This window comes from Dasypus novemcinctus, chromosome 22, assembly GCF_030445035.2.
Source record: "Dasypus novemcinctus isolate mDasNov1 chromosome 22, mDasNov1.1.hap2, whole genome shotgun sequence".
NCBI classification, from domain to species: Eukaryota; Metazoa; Chordata; class Mammalia; order Cingulata; family Dasypodidae; genus Dasypus; species Dasypus novemcinctus.
Window position 1 is genome coordinate 58,911,837 of NC_080694.1, and position 21,380 is coordinate 58,933,216.

The window sequence follows — 21,380 nt, forward strand, 5'->3', positions numbered from 1 at the left end:
CATCAGAAATCATGGAAGCAAGATGACAGTTGTATGACACAATTAGGATACTGAAAGAGAAAATTTGCCAGCCAAGAATATGGAGACAAGTTGCCCATGACAACTGATGCATCCAGGTTCACGGTTTCTTGGGAGACTGAAGGTCCTCCTTGACTTTGCCATTTTTTAATTTGGCCTTTGTCCCAAAAGCTGACAACACAGGTTGCCACATTGTTTATCCTCCTGTTCTGATGCTGGAGGGCCCAGCAAAGGAGGAGGAGAGAGCAGACCACAAAGAACATCAAAATAGAGGCTATGACTCATTCTCCATTGAGCCAAAGAAAGAGGAGAAACTTTGAAAATTGATGAAATGTAATTTGTTTTAAGTAAACATTTTATTGTACAAATTATAAATGTGCATTTTTCACAAAGTAAACACAAGCCTGTGATTATCACCCACATCAAGAAATACAATATTACTAGGATCCTAGGAGCCACCCTCTTCCCCCATTACTGAACCCCTGACTCAAGGGAAAATATTAGATTTTTTTTTTAGATTGATTTTTTTAGCACAGGAGATTAGTTTTAGCCAGTTTTTAAAACTCTACATGAACTTTAAAAATATGCTTTCTTTCAGTCAACACTGGACTTAAAAGATTCATCCATGTTGTGTGTTGTGGTTTGGTTATTCTCATTGCTATATAAACATATTGAACTTTATGTACTCATTCTTCTTTCGATGGACAATTGAGATGTTTCCAGTGTGGCTATTATGAAAATTGTAGTGTTTTTTTTTTTTTTTTTTTTTTTTTTATGAACATCTGCATGATGCTCATATGAAATTCTAAGTGCAATTTCTGAGTCATTAGAATGTGTAATTTAGCTTTAGGATGTATTGCCAAGCAGCCTTCCAAAGTACTAATTTACACTTATACTCACAATATATGAGAGTTCCAGTTGTTCCAAACCCTTGCCAACATTTGCTGATTTTCATCTTCTTTCATTTTAGTCATTTTGATAATGTATCTCACTCTAGTTTTATTTTCATTGCTCTAATGACTAATGAGGTCAAGCACCTTTTTTGTGTGTTTATGGGCCACTTAGAAAACCTCTTTATGAAGTCTCTGTTCACGTCTTATGCCCGTTTTTCTACGATTATCTGTCTTTTTTCATATTAGTTTGTAGTTCTTTATATTCCTTGGTATACATTCTTTTTTAGATGATACTGAAGTTTTGATTTACACTGTGCTGGACAGAAAACAGTTTAGAGAAATTGTTCAGAAATAGGAAAGGACAACCCAAGAGAAGATATCTGAAGGCAATAATAGAAAGAACAATAGAGCTATTTCCTGGAATTGAAGTTGATGATGACTAATTTGAGAATCTTGGGAAAATCTTGCATTAACTTCAATCCTTTTGATTAAAGTTTCCATCAAAAGGAACTTCTCTGATATGTGATAACTTTCTAGGTCTTGCTGCATCTTCTCTCCTCCACATAAATTTGTGTTTCACTTGAGAAAGTTTCTGTCATTTCTCTGCCCTTTTCATTATTTGCTCTGAATTATCTCACTGTCACTCCTATAAGTGACCACACAGTCTCCCCTTATATTCAGCAAGCTTTCCAATTCTATATTCTTCTACCTTCTCTAATTTCTAGTTGGCCTCATTCATTTCATCCTTTTCTCGTCAGTCTCTGGTCACTAACCTACTAGATTTTAATTAATATAAATAAATATATAATATATTTGCCTGATGAAGTCAACCCTAACCTAAATAATTTTAAAATGATCTATTTAATTTTAGCATATGAATTTTAATAGAATTTAACCAAATAAATAAATATCCATGTTTCTCAGTTTATTAAAAAAAAACGGTAAATCTAGACGTAAAATAACAATTGTGTGGATTACAGCCTTAAAAATTCTGTTCTGTGCAGAAATCTCTAACATATAGCTACAATTCCCAATAGAATTTCTATGTCCATAACCACCTTCATGAAGGTACTTAGTGATTATTTTCACATAGAATTTTATTTGTATAATACTTACTGAAGAGGAAATCCAAAGACAAGAGGAGTTGACTTTTCACATTAGTCCAGCAGTTCTCAAACCTAGCTGTGTGTTAGAAACCCTTGGAGAGTGCCAAAAAAATCTGTGTTAGCTTAGCTCTGCCTCAACTCAGTCAGAATCTATAAGATGGGGCCCAGGCATCATCAGTAAATTTTATAGGCTATCCAGAATTCTAACACGTAGCCATAGTTGAGAACTGCTGAGGCTATGGCCAAGAATATAAAGAAAAAATGGCAATGTTGAAAAGTTAACAGTCAGGACTGCATTTAAGTTTGTAACTCAACAGTCTCAGAGGCGGGTGAGAGTCCTCTCTTTGGCCCACTTCTGTATTTCCACTTTTCCAAACATGAGGTAAAAAATCAGACCAAACATGTTGACAGCAGCAGACAGGAGAAAGACATTTCTCCATCCAGACACAGAATCCTAGAGACAAAAATCACAGAATAATTTTATCAGTCTCAAAAATTCCTCTCCCACTCATTCTAGAAATCCTCCATTTTGTGTACTGCAAGGTCTACCACAGAGAATATAGGGAACAATATGCAATGTCCGTTTAACATCTTAAGTCATCAAAGAAGGCTTTATGAAGCAGTTGGAAATGAAGTGAGTCTAAAATGTAGCTCTGGAATTTTTTCTTTAAGTCAGAATAAATTAACTACACTAATGTTTTCCTGGAGATTTGAATCTCAACATTCCTGAAAATATTGTGTGCTATGTGTTAACTTGGGTCTGCCAAAAAGATAAGTTGAAGTCCCTAATACCTGCAAATGTTACCTTATTTGGAAACAGAGTCTCTGCAGGTAAAATTAAGATAAATGCTTACAGGATTAAGGAGGGCCCTAAATCCATAGACTGGTATCCTTAGAAAGAGATTTGGCGACAGAGAGAGACTCAGAGGTAGACAGTGAATTGGTGTAGCTACAAGCCAAGGAGCACCAAGCATTCCCGGCAATTGCCGGGAGCTAGGAAGAGTCAAAGAAGGATTCTTTCCTGGAGCCTTCAAAGGGAGCATGGCCCTGCAACATTGTGATCTGGGCATTCTGGACTCCAGAACCATGAGAGAATAAATGTCTGTTCTTTTAAGCCCCCCAGTTTGTGATAGTCTGCTAGGGTAGCCCTAGAAATCTAAAATATTATATTACCCATTTAAAATTCTACCCATCATGGCACCTTTTAAGATCCCATGCTTGCATGCCTTCTGATTTTATTTTTGGAGGCTGCTGATATCAATCACAACAACCCAGGGCAGCATGAGTTATATTTGGTCTCCTTGTGTGATCCTGCTCACAAGTGCTAGTAAATCATAGTTCATTTCCAGCATTGTTGTTACTGTGGATTCCTAGTAATGAGTAAAAAATTAACCCAGAAACTAGACCACATCGGGATCTATTAAAACAAAACTAAAGGTTTCTCTGTACGTTGACCCTTGTCAGTTTGTCCATCCCAGCCTGATTCTGCCCTTTCATCTTCCTCACAACCCACACTTGGGAATGCTGAGTGAGCATACCCAGCCTGGGTGTCTCATGCATTCTCTTTTCTCTTTAAACTGCCCTTGAGACACTCTGTGTTTCTTTTTGAGGCTTTTTTTCAAGTTGGAATTAATTTGAGCAGATTCTTCGTGATCTTCCCCTTCCCACCCTCTCTTATCTTCACGTCAGACCATTCCTCTGGTAGCAACTAAGAACCATTCCCTGCTATTGTACCTCTAAGAAGTTGTGCATCTGCCTCATTGCTGAACTGTTCATTTTCACCAATCTAACATCCATTCAATTTTGAAAATTCAGCTTCTATTTTCCTTCCTCTGGGAAATCTGACCTACCATGCTCGGTTTAGAGGCCCCTGTGAGGAGAGCAGTTGTGTTGACATCCACACTTGTTCTCCCCACAAGATCAGGGGCACAACCAAGTGTCACCAGTGTCCAAATAACACCTGCCACCTGTAGATGTTCAATAAACAGGCCAACCTGACTGATAAGAAATCCAGTAGCAGTGGAAGAGATGATTCCTGCGATGAGGCCAAATCCCCTGGAAATCCCCATGAGGAAACTTGCGTATCTGTGTGGAGAGGATTTTATATAGAGTCAGAGAAGCCTATGACTTCTGTGGTAACTTGGCTTTAATGAGCTCGACTCCAAGGGTGGTCATTTTGCCTAATGCAATTCATCCTTACATGAAGATGTTCGGGACTGTGTCTGTTTGCCAACCCTGAAATCACCTGTCACTGTGTCAACCACCAGGGGACAACTCAGACCCCCTATCCCAGTTGTTCAGCATGGGAAGCAGCTGTGTAGAACACAGACTCTGGGTTCACATCCTGGCTCTGCTGCTTAGGCAAGCACTGAACCTCCTCATGCCTCAGTCTTCTCCCCTACAAAATGGGGTTCCTATTTCATGTGGTGAGGATCAAATGTGTTAATACAAGAAAAACCCGAGGAACAGGGGTTGGCTCAGGGCAGGTGCACACATACATCGTGGCTAATATCATCAACACCCTAGAAGCTTGTCCAATGCAAGTGCGGGCCGGGGACTTCCCCAGAGCACACAGTCCAATATCTGGTGAGGAGGCTTGGGAAGCTTGTCATCTATGAGATGGGGGACTGGCGTTCTAAAACTGTCTCAGGTTATGACCATATAGAGACACCTCCACCTGTTTGTCACTGTCATCATTTAGTGCACATCAACAACAGGAAAGAGTTGCACACAGAAGGCTGAAGGCTAATGCCTCTGGGATGGCCTGGAGGAGGACAAAAACAGGTAAAGCTCTCACCTGGGGGCAACATCTAAGGTGTTGATGATAAATCCTGAGTCACACAGGTTGCTGGTCCCAGGAATAAGTATCAGCAAAATAATGGTTGTAATGTAACTTGAAGTCACAAAGGGCAGGGCCACGGCGCACAGCGATGGGAGGAGCAGCCCTGGGTAATGAGGACATGCCGTCAGGAACCCGCTCAGACCACGCACGGAAAAGGGGGGTTGCTTAACCGAGCCCACGGGCCTATCCTTACCTAGGGATGAAAAGAGTTTTCGCACAGTGATTAATCTGAGTAGATTCCTGGACAGAAGGAAATCTGCCAACTGACCTCCTAGAATCGTACAGCTTGAAGCAGCAATGAAAGGCAGGGAGGACAGAACCCCACTCTGAAGGAAGGAAAAACATACAGTGAGTAACTACTGCACTGCACGTAACACCAAAACTGGCCAGTTGCACAGACCCACCACTTAGTCTGCCAGCTGACCTTCGAGCTGTTTTAAGGAAACTAGCTTCTTTTTCCCCCCTAGAAAGAGCACTGTCTCGGGCAAAAGGACCAATTCCTGTGGAACACCGGTCCCCAGAAAAAAGCAATATGAATTTCTCAGGGAAGCTGAAGAATCAGCAGGTGGGGCAGTGTAACATAGTGGTTGAGAACATGGGCACTGGAGCAGTTCTACCCCTTGGCAGCTGTGTAACTCAGGGCAAGTCACCTCACCATGATGTGCCCCCCCTTTCCACTCTGTGCAGACTCCTCTCAAGGTCATTGTGAGGACTAAACAAGTGGTTATGTGCAAAGAGAAGAGACCAGCATGCAGTGGGCAGCATAGAACTCTTTCTCCTTATTGCCACATACTTACCTCTTTGATGTTGACATGGAGCACAGAATTGATGTACGTCGGGAGGTATGTTATGATTATGGTGCACAACCAGAAATGGCTGAAAAAACCCATGAAAATGGCCCAGAGTGGTAGGCATCTCACCATAGCTTTTATGGGGACAGATCGTCGAGGAGAACTGGACTGAGAGGAAATATCTAATCAACAAGAGGACATCTCTCCTGGGAGCACCCCACCCTGCCCAGGTGATCTCCATGTGGTCCCCAGGTAGAGGGGTGCACTGTACCTGTTGAGCCAGTGAAGACACAATGTGTTCCTTCTCCCTGACACTTATGCATGGGTGATGCACAGGGTCATCATAGATCACCGTGAACCACAGGAGACAGCAGATGCAGCCAATGCTGCCTGGGAAGTGGGGACCCTCAATCAGTTTTCAGCTGGATTTGTGCCCTGGCCAGAGGGTGCTTCCTCTGAAGTGGCATACATCACCACCGCTATCCCTGTCACACAGGTAATTCCTGGCTATCCCACCATAAGGATCTACATTTCCCACTTCTTCCTTTCAATTCTTGAACAAACCTCCTTTTACTATTAAAGTTTTCTAGATATCACCTCTCAAATACAGTCTTCATTTCTCAATGTCAGAGCCCTCTAGATATAGCAATAGCGTAAACATAGCAATCCACAGCTGATTCACTACTCTCAAAATGCCAATCATTATAGTGTTGTGTCTTTAGCAAGGATTTTTTAATATGCACATTATTGTCTTGTTTTAGAAGATCTCCATAGCAAGGTCAATAGTAAGTCAATATATGTGAAATAACCTGCCATGAAATCAGTGTGGCAAGGGAAAATTTAAAACACATTTGCAAGAGATAGTGTTCTTTTTATACGGACTACACATCCATTGTGGATTCATTCCCAAAGAAATATTACCCAACACTACCTGGCTAAGAAATGTGGACCAAAATGACCAAGATTAGCATTATTAACGAGAAAGTCATGCAAGCCTGAATCCTATTTCAAAATGCCATTTGGCTATAACAACAAAATAATCAGTATAAATTCATCCCATCACTAGGATTTGTCATTTGAAGAAGAATTTATGTTAAAAGACTCTGGGGACTAATGTTCTTTAATTAATGGGTTTTCCCATTCCTTTATTTATAAAACTAAGAGCCAGGCATTATGATGGCACCAAAGAGATAAAAACATTATCAAATGGATTTCTTGCCTCAAGCATTCCAGTCTAGTATGTATGGGTGTGTGGGTGTGTGGGTGGGGTGATGGATAAATAATTACATGTCAACATAGCCTAGTGACAGCATAGCAGCAAGGAGAACAGAGGACAGAACATCTGAATCTGATAGGATAAATACTAGAGAGCCTCATGGGAAAGTTACATTTGAATTGAGGTTTAAAAGACTGACCAGGTAGAGAATACATTTAAGGGCATCTTGGACAAAAATAATAATTATAACTAAATATGAAGACACATTGAAGGTGTGCTTCACCAACTTTTATAAACCACATACAACAACTAGACCAGGCATTTCAGATGCGGTGGGAAATCGTTCTGCAGAAGATGCTTGGGCAGAAGTGTAAGGCTACATTCCCACTGGCTCAGGAGTCAGAACTATGAATACAGGTGTCTCCTTGCCTGTGCATGTGGCCAGAACCACCAGGACAGTGTTGAGTCAAGTCATGTGGTCCAGTCTAAGAGAGCTATCTGTCCTCCATATCCTTCGTCATCTTCTGTTGTGGAAGTGTTAGAGATCTTCGTCATCTCTCTTATGGAGAGAATATGGGTGAGGCAGCCCTCAAAATGTGTGCCTGGGAGATGGAAGTGTTAGGACTTGAGAGATGGTGACTCACCAAAGATGTAGAAGATAAAAGGCCAGCCCAAGGCCTGGCAGATCAGGCCGCCCACAGAGAGGATGATGAAGGACCCGAAGGCTGCCCCTGAAGGGGAGAGAGAAAACACCAGAGGATGAGACTGAGTGGGCTCCCAGGACATTGCCCACACAGTGAGGTGGCAGACTTAGAATTACTGGGTGATGAGAGTTTTTCTCCCACTTACAGATATCCTGCCCAAAGGCATATGAAGCAATTAAAATTCATAAACCATAATGATGTGCTCTCTGACTTTTCAACACCTCCTCAGTACCCAAGCAAAGAAATCCAAATTTCCTAGTCTGTCAGACACTCTCTGTGGCCTCAACCCAGCAGCATTTCCTTTCATCCCAAGTGAAATATGAGGCTGGGGACAGGAATGGAAAGACTTAAGAAAATTAATAAGATTCAGTCCCTGTCCTCAAGGAGCTTTCAGTCTAGTTGGAGGGATAAGTGTAAGCCAAATTCACTATTACAAATATAAAACAATGTAGACCTTGGATTTTGAACATATTTTACAGAGTTCACTAGTAAGAAATGCATTTTACGTGGCAACACAACTCATACACAAATATCCTTGTAAATATATACACACACCTCTTACAAAAGGTGCATAAAACACTACTTATCCTTACCACGTGCAATGTACTCCAAAATTTTTCCTTCTAATCTATTCCCTTTCATTTTCTTAATACTGATTTGAACCTCTAAATTCATTCTATGACCCATTAATAGGTCCCAATTGGAAACTTGAAAAAAAATGGATATAGAATATAAATACAATAATAAAACTACTGTGTGCTATGGAAGCATGCATAAGGAGAAAATCAATGTCAATCATAAAATTTATAAATTGTTTATATGAGCTAAGCAGTAGGATGAATGGAATTTAGGCAATAGGAACTAGGGACAAAGGACCTTTCAGCCTTTGGGCCAATAGAAGTAGAGCCAGAGGAAAGTTACATGCTGGTAGGGTGAAGGTGGGCAGTACATGTTTGGTGCCACCAGAGCATTGCTTACAAATGAGTGTGGGGTGGAAAAGCAGGTTGGGGCCAGATGGCACAGAATATCCTTATATCCATGCAATGAGGAGGCCAGTTTTTATTCTGCAATTGTGGAAAACACCCTAAAGATTCCTGGACATGTGAGCAAAAACACCCCATCTGTGCTTTAGGAAGGTAAGTTTTGCTTTTCTAAAAATCAATTTTATTGAAATGCATTCATAAACCCTCCATCCATCCAACATGTACAATCAATAACATCGGTATAATCACAGAGTTGTGCATTCATTACTCCAATAATAATAATAATAATAAAAAAATAAACAAAACTCTAATCCTTAGTAGTCACCTCACAATCCTCTCTCCTTCCTCTTCCATACATAACTGCTAAACTACTTCTCTCTCTCTAATTTATCTGTATTTATATTTTGCATAGATGGAGTCAACAACATGTAGAACCTTTTGTCTTGTTTCTTTAACTTAGCATATTTCCTTTTTTTTTATGCCACTGAGGGAAGATTATTAATATATTACTATACACTACTATCCAGGGTTTACTTTGGTTGTGTTTTTGCCCAAGTATCACCCTGATATTGATATTGTCTAATGGTAACTTAGTTCTGATAGGAAGGAAGGATGATGGAAACAAAGCTGGCAAAGGGAGACCCACTGACAGCCTTTGGAGATAGAGGAAGTGGTGACAAATGTGATGGAAGGACACAGCAAGCAGGAGACTGCTGAGAGGTGAAAATCACCAGGATGAGGCTGTATGTAGGGCATGGCAGTGAGACTTTTAATGGAAACTCAGTTGTGTTCTTCTAGTATGCACTGTCAAGGTTATGGGTTGGGGAAAGCAGCAATGATGAAGTTGTAGAGGTCTTCTTATGAGCACATGCTATGGAGTGACTCTTGCATACTGACTGAGAAGGTGTACTTCGGAGCCAAGCTACCTAGGCTCGAATCCCAGTCCTACCACCCACTGATAACTTAAGTAATTTACTTAATCTCTGTAAAATGTGATTGAAAAACATGCCGACATAGAAAGTTGTTTTGACTATCAGCTCAGAACAGTAAAGAGCTCAGAATAATGTGTGGACTCTATACTCCCCCTACTGGCCAGATTTCTCTCCTTAGCACTCCAAATGCTGAAAGTCTTAATTCTCACTCCTCTGTCTCTGCTAAAATGGAGTTTACTTGATCTTTTTCCATTTATGCCAATTCTTGAAGTTCTAAACTTTTTCCTATACTCTTTTCTGACTACCCTAGCTCACAGTGCTCCTTCCCACTGCTGAGCTTACAGCGTGGATCAATCTTTCTTACTGTCAGGTAACTAACTCATATTTATTGTTTTTTGGTAGCACGTTTCTCCTTCTCCTAAAAAAATCCCATCCAGAGAAGGAAAGATGTGGTAGAGTGAGGCAGAATACGGAGCAGTGATGCATGCCTGCATCCTTACCTGACCCGGCAATGCTGGTGAGTTTACTTCGTTCAAGCGGTGGAGCCCATTTTGCCCAAATGGTAAATTGACCTGTCCATGCCATTCCCTGGAATAAAAATGTCCATGAGTCCTTTGATCTCCAGTGTAATCTGGGAATCGCTATCCCACTCAGAAGGAAAAGGTATTTGGATACCTGGGCCATACCCTGCACTGTCCGAACCACGATAACTAAGGTCACTCCAAAGTCAGCAGCCAACGGTGTAAAGAGGGTGAGAAGGGAGGAGATCAGCAAACCAGCACCAAGCATCTGTTTTGCTCCAAATATCCCTGCTAAGTAGCCACTTGGGATAAGAGTCAATATTATTCCATAGCTGATGGAGCTAAAGATGATACCTTGAGTTTCTGGGCTCCATTTATAAACAGAGGCCTGGAAAAAAAAAAAGAAGAAGAAGAAGGAAATCTCATTACAACCCTGCTCTGTAGCCAGGAGTTGGTTGGGATCGGTGGGGCCCTACTACATAAAATAACAATTTTTGTTTTTCTCTACTTTCAATCCACTTAAATAACCCACATTTTCCAAAACAATGACTCCCCTAATTTGTTCCTCTCAGAGGGCAAGAAAAACAGGGGAAGTGCTGAAGAAAAGAGATAAAGAAAATTATTACATGGACGGTTAACAGAAAGAAGCCATTTAGGGATGGCTCATCTGTGAAAGAGCTTCCTTTGATTATTTTTCCATCTGGTACAAGCTGGGTGACATGTTGATTCATTGCAAAGAATAGGGAAAACTGAATTCTCACCAAAATAAGTTCTAATTTTTTTTTAATTAAGTTTGGGAATTATGGTCTGTCCTAACTGAGCTGACTTCTTAAAACATGTACAAATAAATAAGCTCACATTTTTCTGATGTACCTCAATAAATAATTTTTGGTAGCATACTAGATACATGACATTATCCTAGAAGTTGAAGAAGAGAGCCAAAGAATATAAAAGATGAAATATTTTATCTACTTAAAGTACTTATAAATCTATAAATAACACAACATACGCGATTCATGTCAGAATGAAGATTTGAGGAAGTATGTAAGAACAGACTTCAAGAAACAGGGAAGTACAATTTAGGAAGTTTCCAGGAAAGAAGCAGTACTTGAGCCACCTTTTGAAGAATGACTATGATTTGTATAAAGAGAAAAAGGAAAATTCGTTTTCATTGGCGAACACAGCAAAAGCAGATTTCCCGCATTTGGAATCATATCAAATGATCAGAAACTAACAGGAACTTTGGCTTGCCCAGAGCAGAGAATTTCCCTGAGTCATGGATAGCAGGTACGACTGAGCTGGGAAGTGGGCTTAGATTCTGGAAGGGCACAGCACATCAAGGGAGGAGTTTGAAAGGGGTCCTGGATTCCTGAGCGTGGGAGTGTGGGTGTATAGACTGATAATGAAAGAAAAGACTGGCAGCAGGGAGGTCATTATAAATAAGCTGAGTTCAAGGTAATGAAAACATGAATTTGGAGGCTGACACTGGAAATGTGCCATAAATGATAGATAGTTTAAAGTGTAATTTTATTAAGTGGTTGTAATCATGATTCTCATACAAATATAAAATGAGCAAGTATCAAAGATTTTATTTAACTCATTGATTAATGAGGGAACCAGTAAGATGTTACAAAGGAGAATCCAAAGAACATGTACATAAACAGTATGTAATGCTGAAATCTATTTTAAATAGATGGCAAAGCTGACATAGTCAATTGCAGGGGGGAAGGGAGGAGAGTATTAATCAATTCATTCATTTACAAGGTTATGGACAAGAATCATTTGCATATCTATCAGGCATACATAATTATACTTAATTTATGGAGTTTTAATATAGCTCAAAAACAATGAAAGAAGCAGAAATCCATATAGAATCGGGTAACCCAGAAGGATGTGCTTAGACAATGACTAGTTTTTTATTGAAGACATACAGTAATCGGTTTGGTCCATTTCAGAATTTCTCACTAATTTTTTTTCCTATAGCCCCTCCCCCCATGATCATAATAATATCAAGAAAAGACTATTTTTTTATCACAGATGTAGTCAATGTCCCAAAGAAAATAAGCCCAGTTCTTTTGAGTTTGTCATTGAAAATGCATGCTTCTACATGATGCAGAAACAAAATCCAAGTCCCCTTTCAAATACGGTTTGCCCTCTCAACAAAGAGCCTTTTTTCTGCCGTGGAACTTACCCCTCTATTAAATTCCTTGATGGATGAGCTGGGGTGATTGAGGGTATGTGCAAGAGGCCCCTCTGTGGAGGCATTGAGCAGGCTCTGCTGCTCAGTGCTGTTCACCATCGCGATGATTGCAATACTCAGACTCACACGCTGGGTTATCATGGTGAAGTTTGAGAAGTGCATGATGAGGGCCAGTCCATAGCGCAAGGAACAAAAATCCAGACCTGGAGAACAACACCAATATGGGCGATAAGCATCCTGGCCGAGACCCGCTGCTTCTTCCCATTCCTCCCACAACTGAACCTGAAAGGACCTCGGATGATTTCATGCAATCCCATGAGCTTTTTTTCATTAAAATAACTGAGATTGCAAGCTTCCTTTTCCTTTTGTCATGTTTGTCATATCATCATATTTCTTTGGAGGGCTTCAAGACAATGCATCTGAGACTTATAATTAAAGAGGGCAAATGTGGGAAAAAGGTGATAGAGGAAAACTTAAACATGGGGCATGTATGTCCTCTTGCTCCAAAATGAAAAGAATAGGGAAGATGGTGGCAGAGCCATTCACAAAACTCATGTTTCCCTGCTGCAGGCCAGTGGTCCTATCCATGACACACATTCATTTATCACCAAGCCTGAAATCTTTTACAAGAGAGCTGCCTTTAGATTAAATTAATCATATATATGAAGATTCTGAGAGCTAGTACTTTAAATAGGCGTTTTTTTCACTAACCCTTACTGTGGTGTCCATTTGGAAATATCCTGGTTGTGTGTCACAGTGTCACAAGGTTCTGCCTTCACAGATGCTCAGGTTTGCTCTGTTCTGTTTTATTAATATGGAGAGCCATTTTTACTAACTTTGTAGGTGACATGGTACTGGATGAGTATTCAACGTTATAAGAGCAAAAAACTAAATAACAAAGGCCACATAGAGGGGAAATGGGTCAATATTGAAAGAGTTCCCATGTGAACAACAGATAAAAATTTCTTATTTAGATATGGAGAAATGGGAACAAAGAAAAACTGAGAGAACCCACAAGGAAATCGATTTTTAAAAAGCACTTTTTCCATTATAATTGTAATGGCCAAATAGGCCCAGGCATGGGATCGCCTGCCTGCAAAAGAAGTTATTTCCATATTGCTGGAGGTTTTCAAGCTCAGGGGAAATAACCAGTCCCCTGGTAAGGGTTTTTAGGGGATTCATGCTTTGGGGGCTTGTTGATAGCTCTGTGGGACTCCCCAAGGAAGGGGCAACAGATAACTTTATAACTGGCTGGGTGGGGCAGGGTGAGGCTGGGTCCACTGTTGGACTGGGAGAGTCTCTTGAAAGGGACAGCAAGATGGCAAGGGAGGAGGGGAGGGAGAGGATGTGTCAAGGACACAAAGAAAGCACCGACTCCTCCTCATGAAGCCGGCTTTACCTTTCCTGGTGGGAGGCTTTGGGTCCATTTGGCTTCCCTGGGAAATGCAGCCACACTTGGCGGTGGAGGTCCCTTCTGCCCTGAGTCGCTCTGACCACGGCATGTTTTTATCTATGGGGAGAACAGAACCCAAGCATGACTCACAAAAGCTTCTGTATTAGAGTTGCCTCCTCACCTCCTCGCAGCACCAGCAAAGTCTCGGCCCATCCTGGACACAGGATTGATGTTCTACAATGCCCTCATGGCTGTGTGTTTGGAGGCCTCGAGTTTTCCAAGAAGGGCCACTTAGAGCTTGTCATTGGATTTCCCTAGCCATCTGTGTTCTTGTCTGTTTAATAAGGACAATGCTCTTTTCTGAGTGGTACAGTTAAGAATTAAATGAGACCATTCCATGGGCTCTATAAAATCACAGGGAACCGTACAAAGCTAAGGAGTACAGGGGCTTGCAGCAGCTCAGGAGATGGAACAATTACGGTGATGCTTGGATGGTAGGGGCAGGTTCCAGAACATTCTGCTCTTAATCCCAGCCTTATTTCCATTCCCTCCATACAATGGTTCAAGGTGCCTTCTTTTAACCTGACGGACGGCATTATACGATACTTACATGTATTACATTTAAAGGTTTAAAATGTTTATTTTTGCCTTTGTTACATACAATTTGAACACTTTATGGAACTGAAAGTTCAGATCGCCTATAAAATCATACTAACAGGGGTTTTCTGCTACAATTATGGGCAAATACAGCTATGTCAACTGGCAAAGAAAATCCATGACCCCAAATATGGATATGTTTAATTTGTTTTCTGTGCACCCATCAAACTCTCTCTTGAATAGATATATGTGTTTCCTCAGCCTGAGAAGAGGATCAGTTTTGTAGCCACTCCTCACTTGAGGCTTCCGTGACTTTACAAATACATGTAACATGCTTATGTTTCAGCATTCCCAGCTCTGTGCTCTCTCTGCACATCAATTTAACAATACACTTCTGCAGCCTTAAAGTTGTTTATAATCCATGACCTCAGGGTGGAGCATCAGAAGGAGAGATACAGATATGAAGAATTTTGTCCAAAAATATCCACTGCCCATTCGTTACAGCAGCATAATATTGGAGGCAAATTAATCTAACAATAAGAGTCTTATGAATCAATTTCAACAGATTCTTACGAATGACTCTATTGAAATAATGTTGTCAAAGATGTCAAATCATATTGGAGAAATGCTCATACTCTCCTGTACAAAGCAGGCTCCATGCCTGTGTGTGTACATGCATGAGAGAGAAACGAATTCATGCAAGTGCCAGCAGTAGCTGCCTCCAGATTATGGAACACGGCAATCCCTCGGTTCTTTAGGCTTTTCCATATTTTCCACATTTCCATATTTATCAAGTAAATTTTTTTTTATATTTGGTAGATACTCATAACCATAAAAACCTAAGTTGTATTTAAAAGAATAACAGTTAGGTTTCATCTGCTTGGTCAGGATGTTTTCTGCTTGCCAGATATCTCTGGATTTTTTTTCTTGTTCTTAGAAATATATTTTTTTCTTCATAAAATAAACTTTATTTTTAAAGAAGTTTTAGATTACAGAAAAGTTACATTGAAAGAATAAGGGATTCCCATATACCCCCTCCCCCTCCCCCATTTTCCCCTATTAATACATCTTACATGAGTGCGGTACGTTTGTTACGATTGATGAACAAATAGTGAAGCAGTGCTACTAACCAAGGTCTATAGTTTATATTATGGTTTACACATTGCACCATTCCATTTTATAGGTTAAAATAAGGTTTTCCCTTCTAGGTTTTGAAACTGGAGTTCCAATTGCTGGCAAGAGGAGGTCAGTGCCAGGAAAGCTGCTGGCTGTTGCTCTGTCTTGGAAGCTTTCTATGTCTTGCTAACATCTGGTTGGTAACAGAGACTGTATCAGCTGACTGCTCTACCTGCATTCTAGCTGAGGCAATCTGTAGTACATGCCTCACTGACCTAGATAAATTTGGACCGTTTTCTATTTGTTCCCCTTGTTATATAAGATTTCAAGACTTGTCTAAAGGCAACTTTTAACCTCTTCTAAAAGAAGAACGAACCCTGGCATTGAAGCCCTAAAGAGACAGGAAACTGAGTTGAAATTAAGTTAAAAGAAAATCGTCTATTTTAAGAATGATTTCATGATGCAGTGTAGAGTTTCATGTGAGATAAAATCAATATTGTATTATCAATATTTGAGATAAAATCAATATTATACATAATACTGTGGATGCATAAACAAATAGGTTTTTCCCATTTTTTTTAAGTTTAGGACTAGCTATTTTGTTAAGATGACCTATTGCTCTTAGATTTCTCCTAATATTCAGCCTGTCTTGCATCATCTTTGTTAGTTGAGTCACCCAGTTTACTCAGAGTAAATGTTACATGTAGTTGAGAGAGCATGAACCTGCAGTTCAAAGGGTATCTGTTAACTGACTTCTGCTTTGCCATTCACAATGTGAACAAACTGAACAAGGTTTCATAGAAAAATGGGGATACTACCATTTCTCAGGAGCGTTGTGAGTGACATTAACAAACACGAGAAATACCTTGCAAATTGCAAAATACTGTGCATTATAGAATGTTATTGACATTTAAAAAAATAGTGTGATTGCAGTTTTGGTCCTCTGGCCTCTACAGATCCATAAGTAAGTATTGGCTTACAGCAAGTAAAATACACTTCCATAAAAGTGCTTTGATAGGTTGTTAAACTGGTTCGAAGCATCTTTAAAAGTGCTTTCTTCTAGACTAAGATCTGTGGATCTGTGGACCTTGTGAGGTAGGTAGAAAGGGGATGCATCTTGCTGCAAACATCAGAGAATTTGGGAAGAAGTAGTTCCTTCCATGTCAGCAAAATTGAAAGCCTTTTATCACTGGCCTAAATTTCTGAGTGTTCAGTAGTTCTATATAAAATTGGTTTTTCCAGAATATCATCTATTCCATGCTGTCAATTCATTTATGAACTTGATCACCAAGGAAAAAGAAAAAGAAAGAAAGAAGGAAAGGAAGAGGGAAAGAAAGAAAGAAGGAAAGAAAGTAGAGAAGGAAGAGAGGGAGGGAAGAAGGAAAGAAGGGAGGGAAGAAGGAAAGACATCCCTGTCATCGATAGCAGCAATCCTAAAAAGCAGGGTTATGCAAATCCTAAGAGCAGTGGGGGCTCTCCTGGACAGCTCACAGGCTTTTCCTCAAGCCAGAGCCCCCATCTTCCAGGCCCCTAGGAGGGCCCCTGTGTTTTGGAACTGGGAGCACAGGTTGGAAGACGGTGTCTGCCCTGAGCCTTCTTCCCTCTGGCTTCTGGTCATAGCACTAACAGGGCACCGTAATCTCTCAGGGCCCCTGTACAATCTAGATGAATCCCCAGCATACCTGTTTTCTTGCCTTCAATCTGATTCCCAACAACCTCACCCATGTTCTCCTTTCCTTGCGTTTAATTTGAAGTACACATAGGTATCTGAGAAACTAGACACATTTCCCAAACCCAGGTCTTGTGGCTTCCAATCCAGGATTTTATTCCATAGCAAAAGCCTATCCAACACATCCAAGTGGCACAGTTAATACTCACGGAGTCCCCAGAGAAGTGACCATTGTCCACAGGGTCTGCTGTTACCGGTGGCCTCTCAAGCCTTGTTCTAGGGTCCTGACTGAATTGGGTCCCTTTCCTAGAAAGTTTCTTCTTCCTTCTGCAACCAGAGACCATTCCCAGATAGAGATCCCGAGGCCACTGTCGATACTTTCCCTTCTGATGGCCCCTGAAACCGATCCCTCCCTTTAGCAGTGCCCTGCTACACTGGCAATCCTCCTCTCCACCAAAAGAAGGCAGGCACTGCCCTTTATTACGGCACTGTTTTAAGCCCTATAAGCCGAGCTTGAAGAACGTGGGAGTTTCCATCCCTTCTTCCCTTTCAAATAATTCCACAGGAGTAAATAATAAGCCACGTGGCAGTCACCAGATTTAGCCCTACATTCTCAGAGCAGAGAGTCTGGGTTTGGCTTTGCCGCTTAATTTTTAACCTCATTTTCAAATTCTCCCGGATGGAGCAAGTATCTTATAGTGATGTCACCATGGGTATCAGCTTTGACCTGTGCTACAGCTGCTCAACAATAGTCAACAAGCCTTTACCCTGAGGGGAAGGCTGGATGGTGTGAAAGAAAGGGCAGCACTGCTGGGACTGGGGAGATGAGTCAATCCCACTTTCACTTCCTACTGTTTTCTGCAACCTTGGACAAGTCCCTTAGCCTCCTTGAATTGGCTGCTACTTTAGTAAAGCCAGGTTTATAATAATCCACTTGTGGGGTTATTGGGCAAATTAAATGAAATAGATGTGCCAGCTGGTAGGAGGCCCTTTAGAGATGGGAGGCTCCCCTCACGCCTGCTAAACCAGCCAGCCTTCCCCAAGCTTTCAGTGCCCCCGACCTTACACATGTGAACTCCGGCTACTCTATGATCGTCCCATGAGCCTGCCCTGCGCCCTCCTCTCCCGCCTCCCTTCATAACCTAGTCTCTGCTGAGCCCTGACTCTTGGGGTTCAATCCTATTTGTGATTCTTCCCCTGTGGACTGTGGTTACCGCTGGAGCTTCCTAGTGCGACTCCTGACCCTTTAGAAGGAGGTGGAGGCCAGCCCTCTCTGACTTCCTCAGCCAATTCCCACCCCCCCAGCCAGTCCCATCCCACTCCCCCAGGGAGCTGATGGCAGCAGCTCCTTAGCCTGCCCACTGGTCCCCGAATCAGCTTTCTATCGCTGCTATAACAAATCACCAGAAACTTAGTGGATTAAAACACTGCAAATGTGTCATCTCTCAGGTCTGTAGGACAGAGCACGACATGCGGTTCAATGGGCCAAAATCAGAGTCTGCACTTGCCTTGCAGGCTCCAAGAGAGAGTCCCTTTCCTTGCCTCTTCCAGCTCCAAGGCCACTGGGTTCCCGGGCTTGTGCGCAGCAGTGGAGCATCTTTAACCCTCCCTCACAATGGATAATCCCTCCCCCCTCTCAAAATCTTTAATTAATCACATTGGTAAAGTCCCTTTGGCCAGGTAAGGAAACAAATTCAACCTTGTTGGGGGGACCTGATTCTGCCTTCCACAGACCCTTGTGTGGGACAGAGGGCTGGCAAGGGGAACAGGGCCAAAGGCTTCTTTCTTCCTCCAAATTAAAAACTCTGGCTATTGACCTTGTAAAGTCATCGTATGCTTGATCAGTCACTGAAAATAGTTAAGAGGAGAGAAAGTGAGATTTTCCCTGAGTCTCCCCAAGAAGGCGTGACATTTTCTAATTTGCACAAAGACCTGGAATGAGCTGGCAACAGCCCTGGTAGAAAAAGAGGCCAAGTGTTGATCCCCAAACAAGAAGAGATGATTTAATAGGGAAAGAGTGGTCAACAGTGTCCAATGCCACAGGTAAGATGAAGATTGCATTTTTCAAGCTGAATATTTCATTTAAATAGTATAATCCTAGAGTTGGGTTTTGCAGGCTCCCTGGAAGGATTTTGTGTATTTTGAGAACCACTATACGTACAGTACATAACTGTTATCTGGCCTATAATAGGGGTTCAGTAAGCATTGGTGTACTGAATGAATGAATTCTTGAGTTTCACTCAATACCAGGAATCAAAATTTCTATAGTCCAAGTCCCTCTCCCCTATCTCCACCATGATTTTCACATAACAAAGTGTTGTTATACCAATTCAATGAACTATAAACTCACAGAACAATCATCTGTACCTTATTTATAAGCATCAAAAGTAATATAGCAGATGGGAAGCAAATGTGACTCAAGCAATTGAGCTCCCTGCTATCATATGGGAGGTCCCAGGTTCAGTTCCCAGAGTCTCCTGGAGAAGATGAGCAAGACAGTGAGCTTGGGCAATAGGCAAGCACAGCAAGCTGACACAACAAGATGACACAACAAGGAGACCCAAAGAGGAAAGACAATGAGAGACACAACAAAGCAGGGAGCTGAAATGGCTCAGGTGATTGAGTGCTTCTCTCCCACATGGGAGGTCCAGGTTTGGTTTCCAGTACCTTTTAAAGAGAAGATGAGCAGACACAACACACAGTGCATGGACACAGAGAGCAGACAGCAAGTACAAACAACAAAAGGTGCACTGAGAATAAATAAAATAAATCTTTTTTAAAAAGTAATATAACATGGCCACTCTCTAAGCCAAATTCAGCATGTCGATGCATTGCCTTCCCCCCAGCATGGGACATGACTCCGGAGGATGAGCCTCCCTGGGGCTGAGGGATTACTTCCAAGCACCAGCTGATGATGTAACTAGAAAAAGACCTTGAATAAAGGGGTCAACTCAGACCAGCAGAATATCTCAGCCTACATGTAATATCAGGTGTTAAAAACTGCTTTTTGACTTTGGATAAAAAGGGGGAAATGGAAAGGACAAGTGAGTTTATATGGCTATGAGTCTCCAAAAAAGAGCTGGGAGGTCATCAGAGGGGTCTTGCTTACACATACCTCAGCAGAGTACCAGAGACAGCTAAGATAGATGGAAACCCAGGTGTTGGTTCTCCTGAGGGCTGCAGAGACCCACAGGTTCTATGGTCATGGCAGATGGCTCTGGAGTTTAGGGCCATGTCAGTTGGCCCTACTTTGGAGTTTGTGTTCCTGAGTGTGATGGAGTTGGACTCAGATATGACCTTTCTACACATGCCTCTTCTGTTACTTTTACTGGACCTGTGGTTGGCATTTGAGTTGGTGTATACTCAGGAGACCTGAATCTCCAGACTGTCCATGTGATGGCCAGGCCCTTGGCCTCAGCAGACTTGAGGCTCCTACCCTCCAGTTTGTTGGATTTACCTTAGTCAGCTGACAGGGAGATGAAGAGCATCAACCACCACACCAGAGAGCCAAGAGTGCCTACAGCTGCAAGCAGGAGAATTGCATCCATCGTCCATGTGGAATCTAAGCCCCCTCTTGATGTAGAGGGTGATTGGACATAACCATCCCAAGGTCCACAGGATGGAGGAATAGAGTATGGATCAGAGTGGACTTACTGGTGTTCTGCTGGGGAACTATTGTGTTTAGTAAGGGAAGAAATTGTAGACGTGATATGGAGAGGGGTGGCCACGGTGGCTGCTGATGGTAGGGAGATGGAAGAAGAGATATGGTGTGGGGGCATTTTCAAGATTTGGAGTTGTCCTGGGTGGTGCTGCAGGGACAGATGTTGGACATTGTGTGTCCTGCCGTGGCCCACTGGGTGGACTGGGGGAGAGTGTGGACTACAGTGTGGACCATTGTCCATTGGTGCAGCGGTGCTCCAGAATGTATTCACCAGGTGCAGTGGAAGTGCCACCATGATGGAAGAGGTCGTTGATGTGGGAGGGGTGGGGTGGGTGGGTATATGGGACCTCCTATTTTTTTAATGTAACATTAAAAGAAAATAAAGAAGAAAAAAAAGTAATATAACAGAAAAGATCTGAGCTCTCTAAAAATTAGGTCTCTATCTCTCAGCATTAACAGCTGCTCCCAGTCAGAGTGTTTCAAGCCTCCACAATTTTTTTGAGATATTTCAGATGTGGCGCTTGCTTTGGAGAATACCAGTTTGTTTAAGACCTGACCCATGACTCCACAGAGTTCCGAGTCCAGTGAGCAAGGCTGTACATAAAGACAACTGGAATTAAAGGTAATAAGCACAAATGATACAAGTGTGCACAGGGCACTAGGAGAGAGCAAATAAGCCACCCGGGGGTTCAGGGAAAGCTTCAGGGCAGAGGAGAGGCTGTGGTCAGCAGAATGAGT

At 41.8% G+C, this 21,380-nt stretch overlaps 1 protein-coding gene across 2 annotated transcripts; it reads right to left on the reverse strand.

Moving 5' to 3' along the window:
* Window positions 1-355: 355 nt before the first annotated feature.
* On the reverse strand, window positions 356-17,546 carry SLC17A2 (solute carrier family 17 member 2). 2 transcript variants are annotated; one of them, XM_004463485.3, is made up of 12 exons: window positions 17,191-17,545; window positions 13,606-13,716; window positions 12,198-12,409; window positions 10,161-10,394; window positions 9,986-10,073; window positions 7,511-7,597; window positions 5,922-6,040; window positions 5,657-5,818; window positions 5,053-5,185; window positions 4,815-4,962; window positions 4,012-4,102; window positions 356-2,471 (listed from the first exon to the last, which is right to left on the reverse strand). In XM_004463485.3, the coding sequence occupies exons 2-12, from the start codon at window positions 13,706-13,708 to the stop codon at window positions 2,337-2,339; spliced, it is 1,512 nt and encodes a 503-aa protein (XP_004463542.1). In that variant the 5' UTR covers window positions 13,709-13,716; window positions 17,191-17,545; the 3' UTR covers window positions 356-2,336. The 2 variants fall into 2 exon arrangements, with proteins under 2 accessions (XP_004463542.1, XP_058141332.1); XM_058285349.2 differs by lacking the exon at window positions 356-2,471 and having other exon boundaries at window positions 4,011-4,102; window positions 5,657-5,813; window positions 17,191-17,546.
* Between the last annotated feature and the right edge of the window lie 3,834 nt (window positions 17,547-21,380).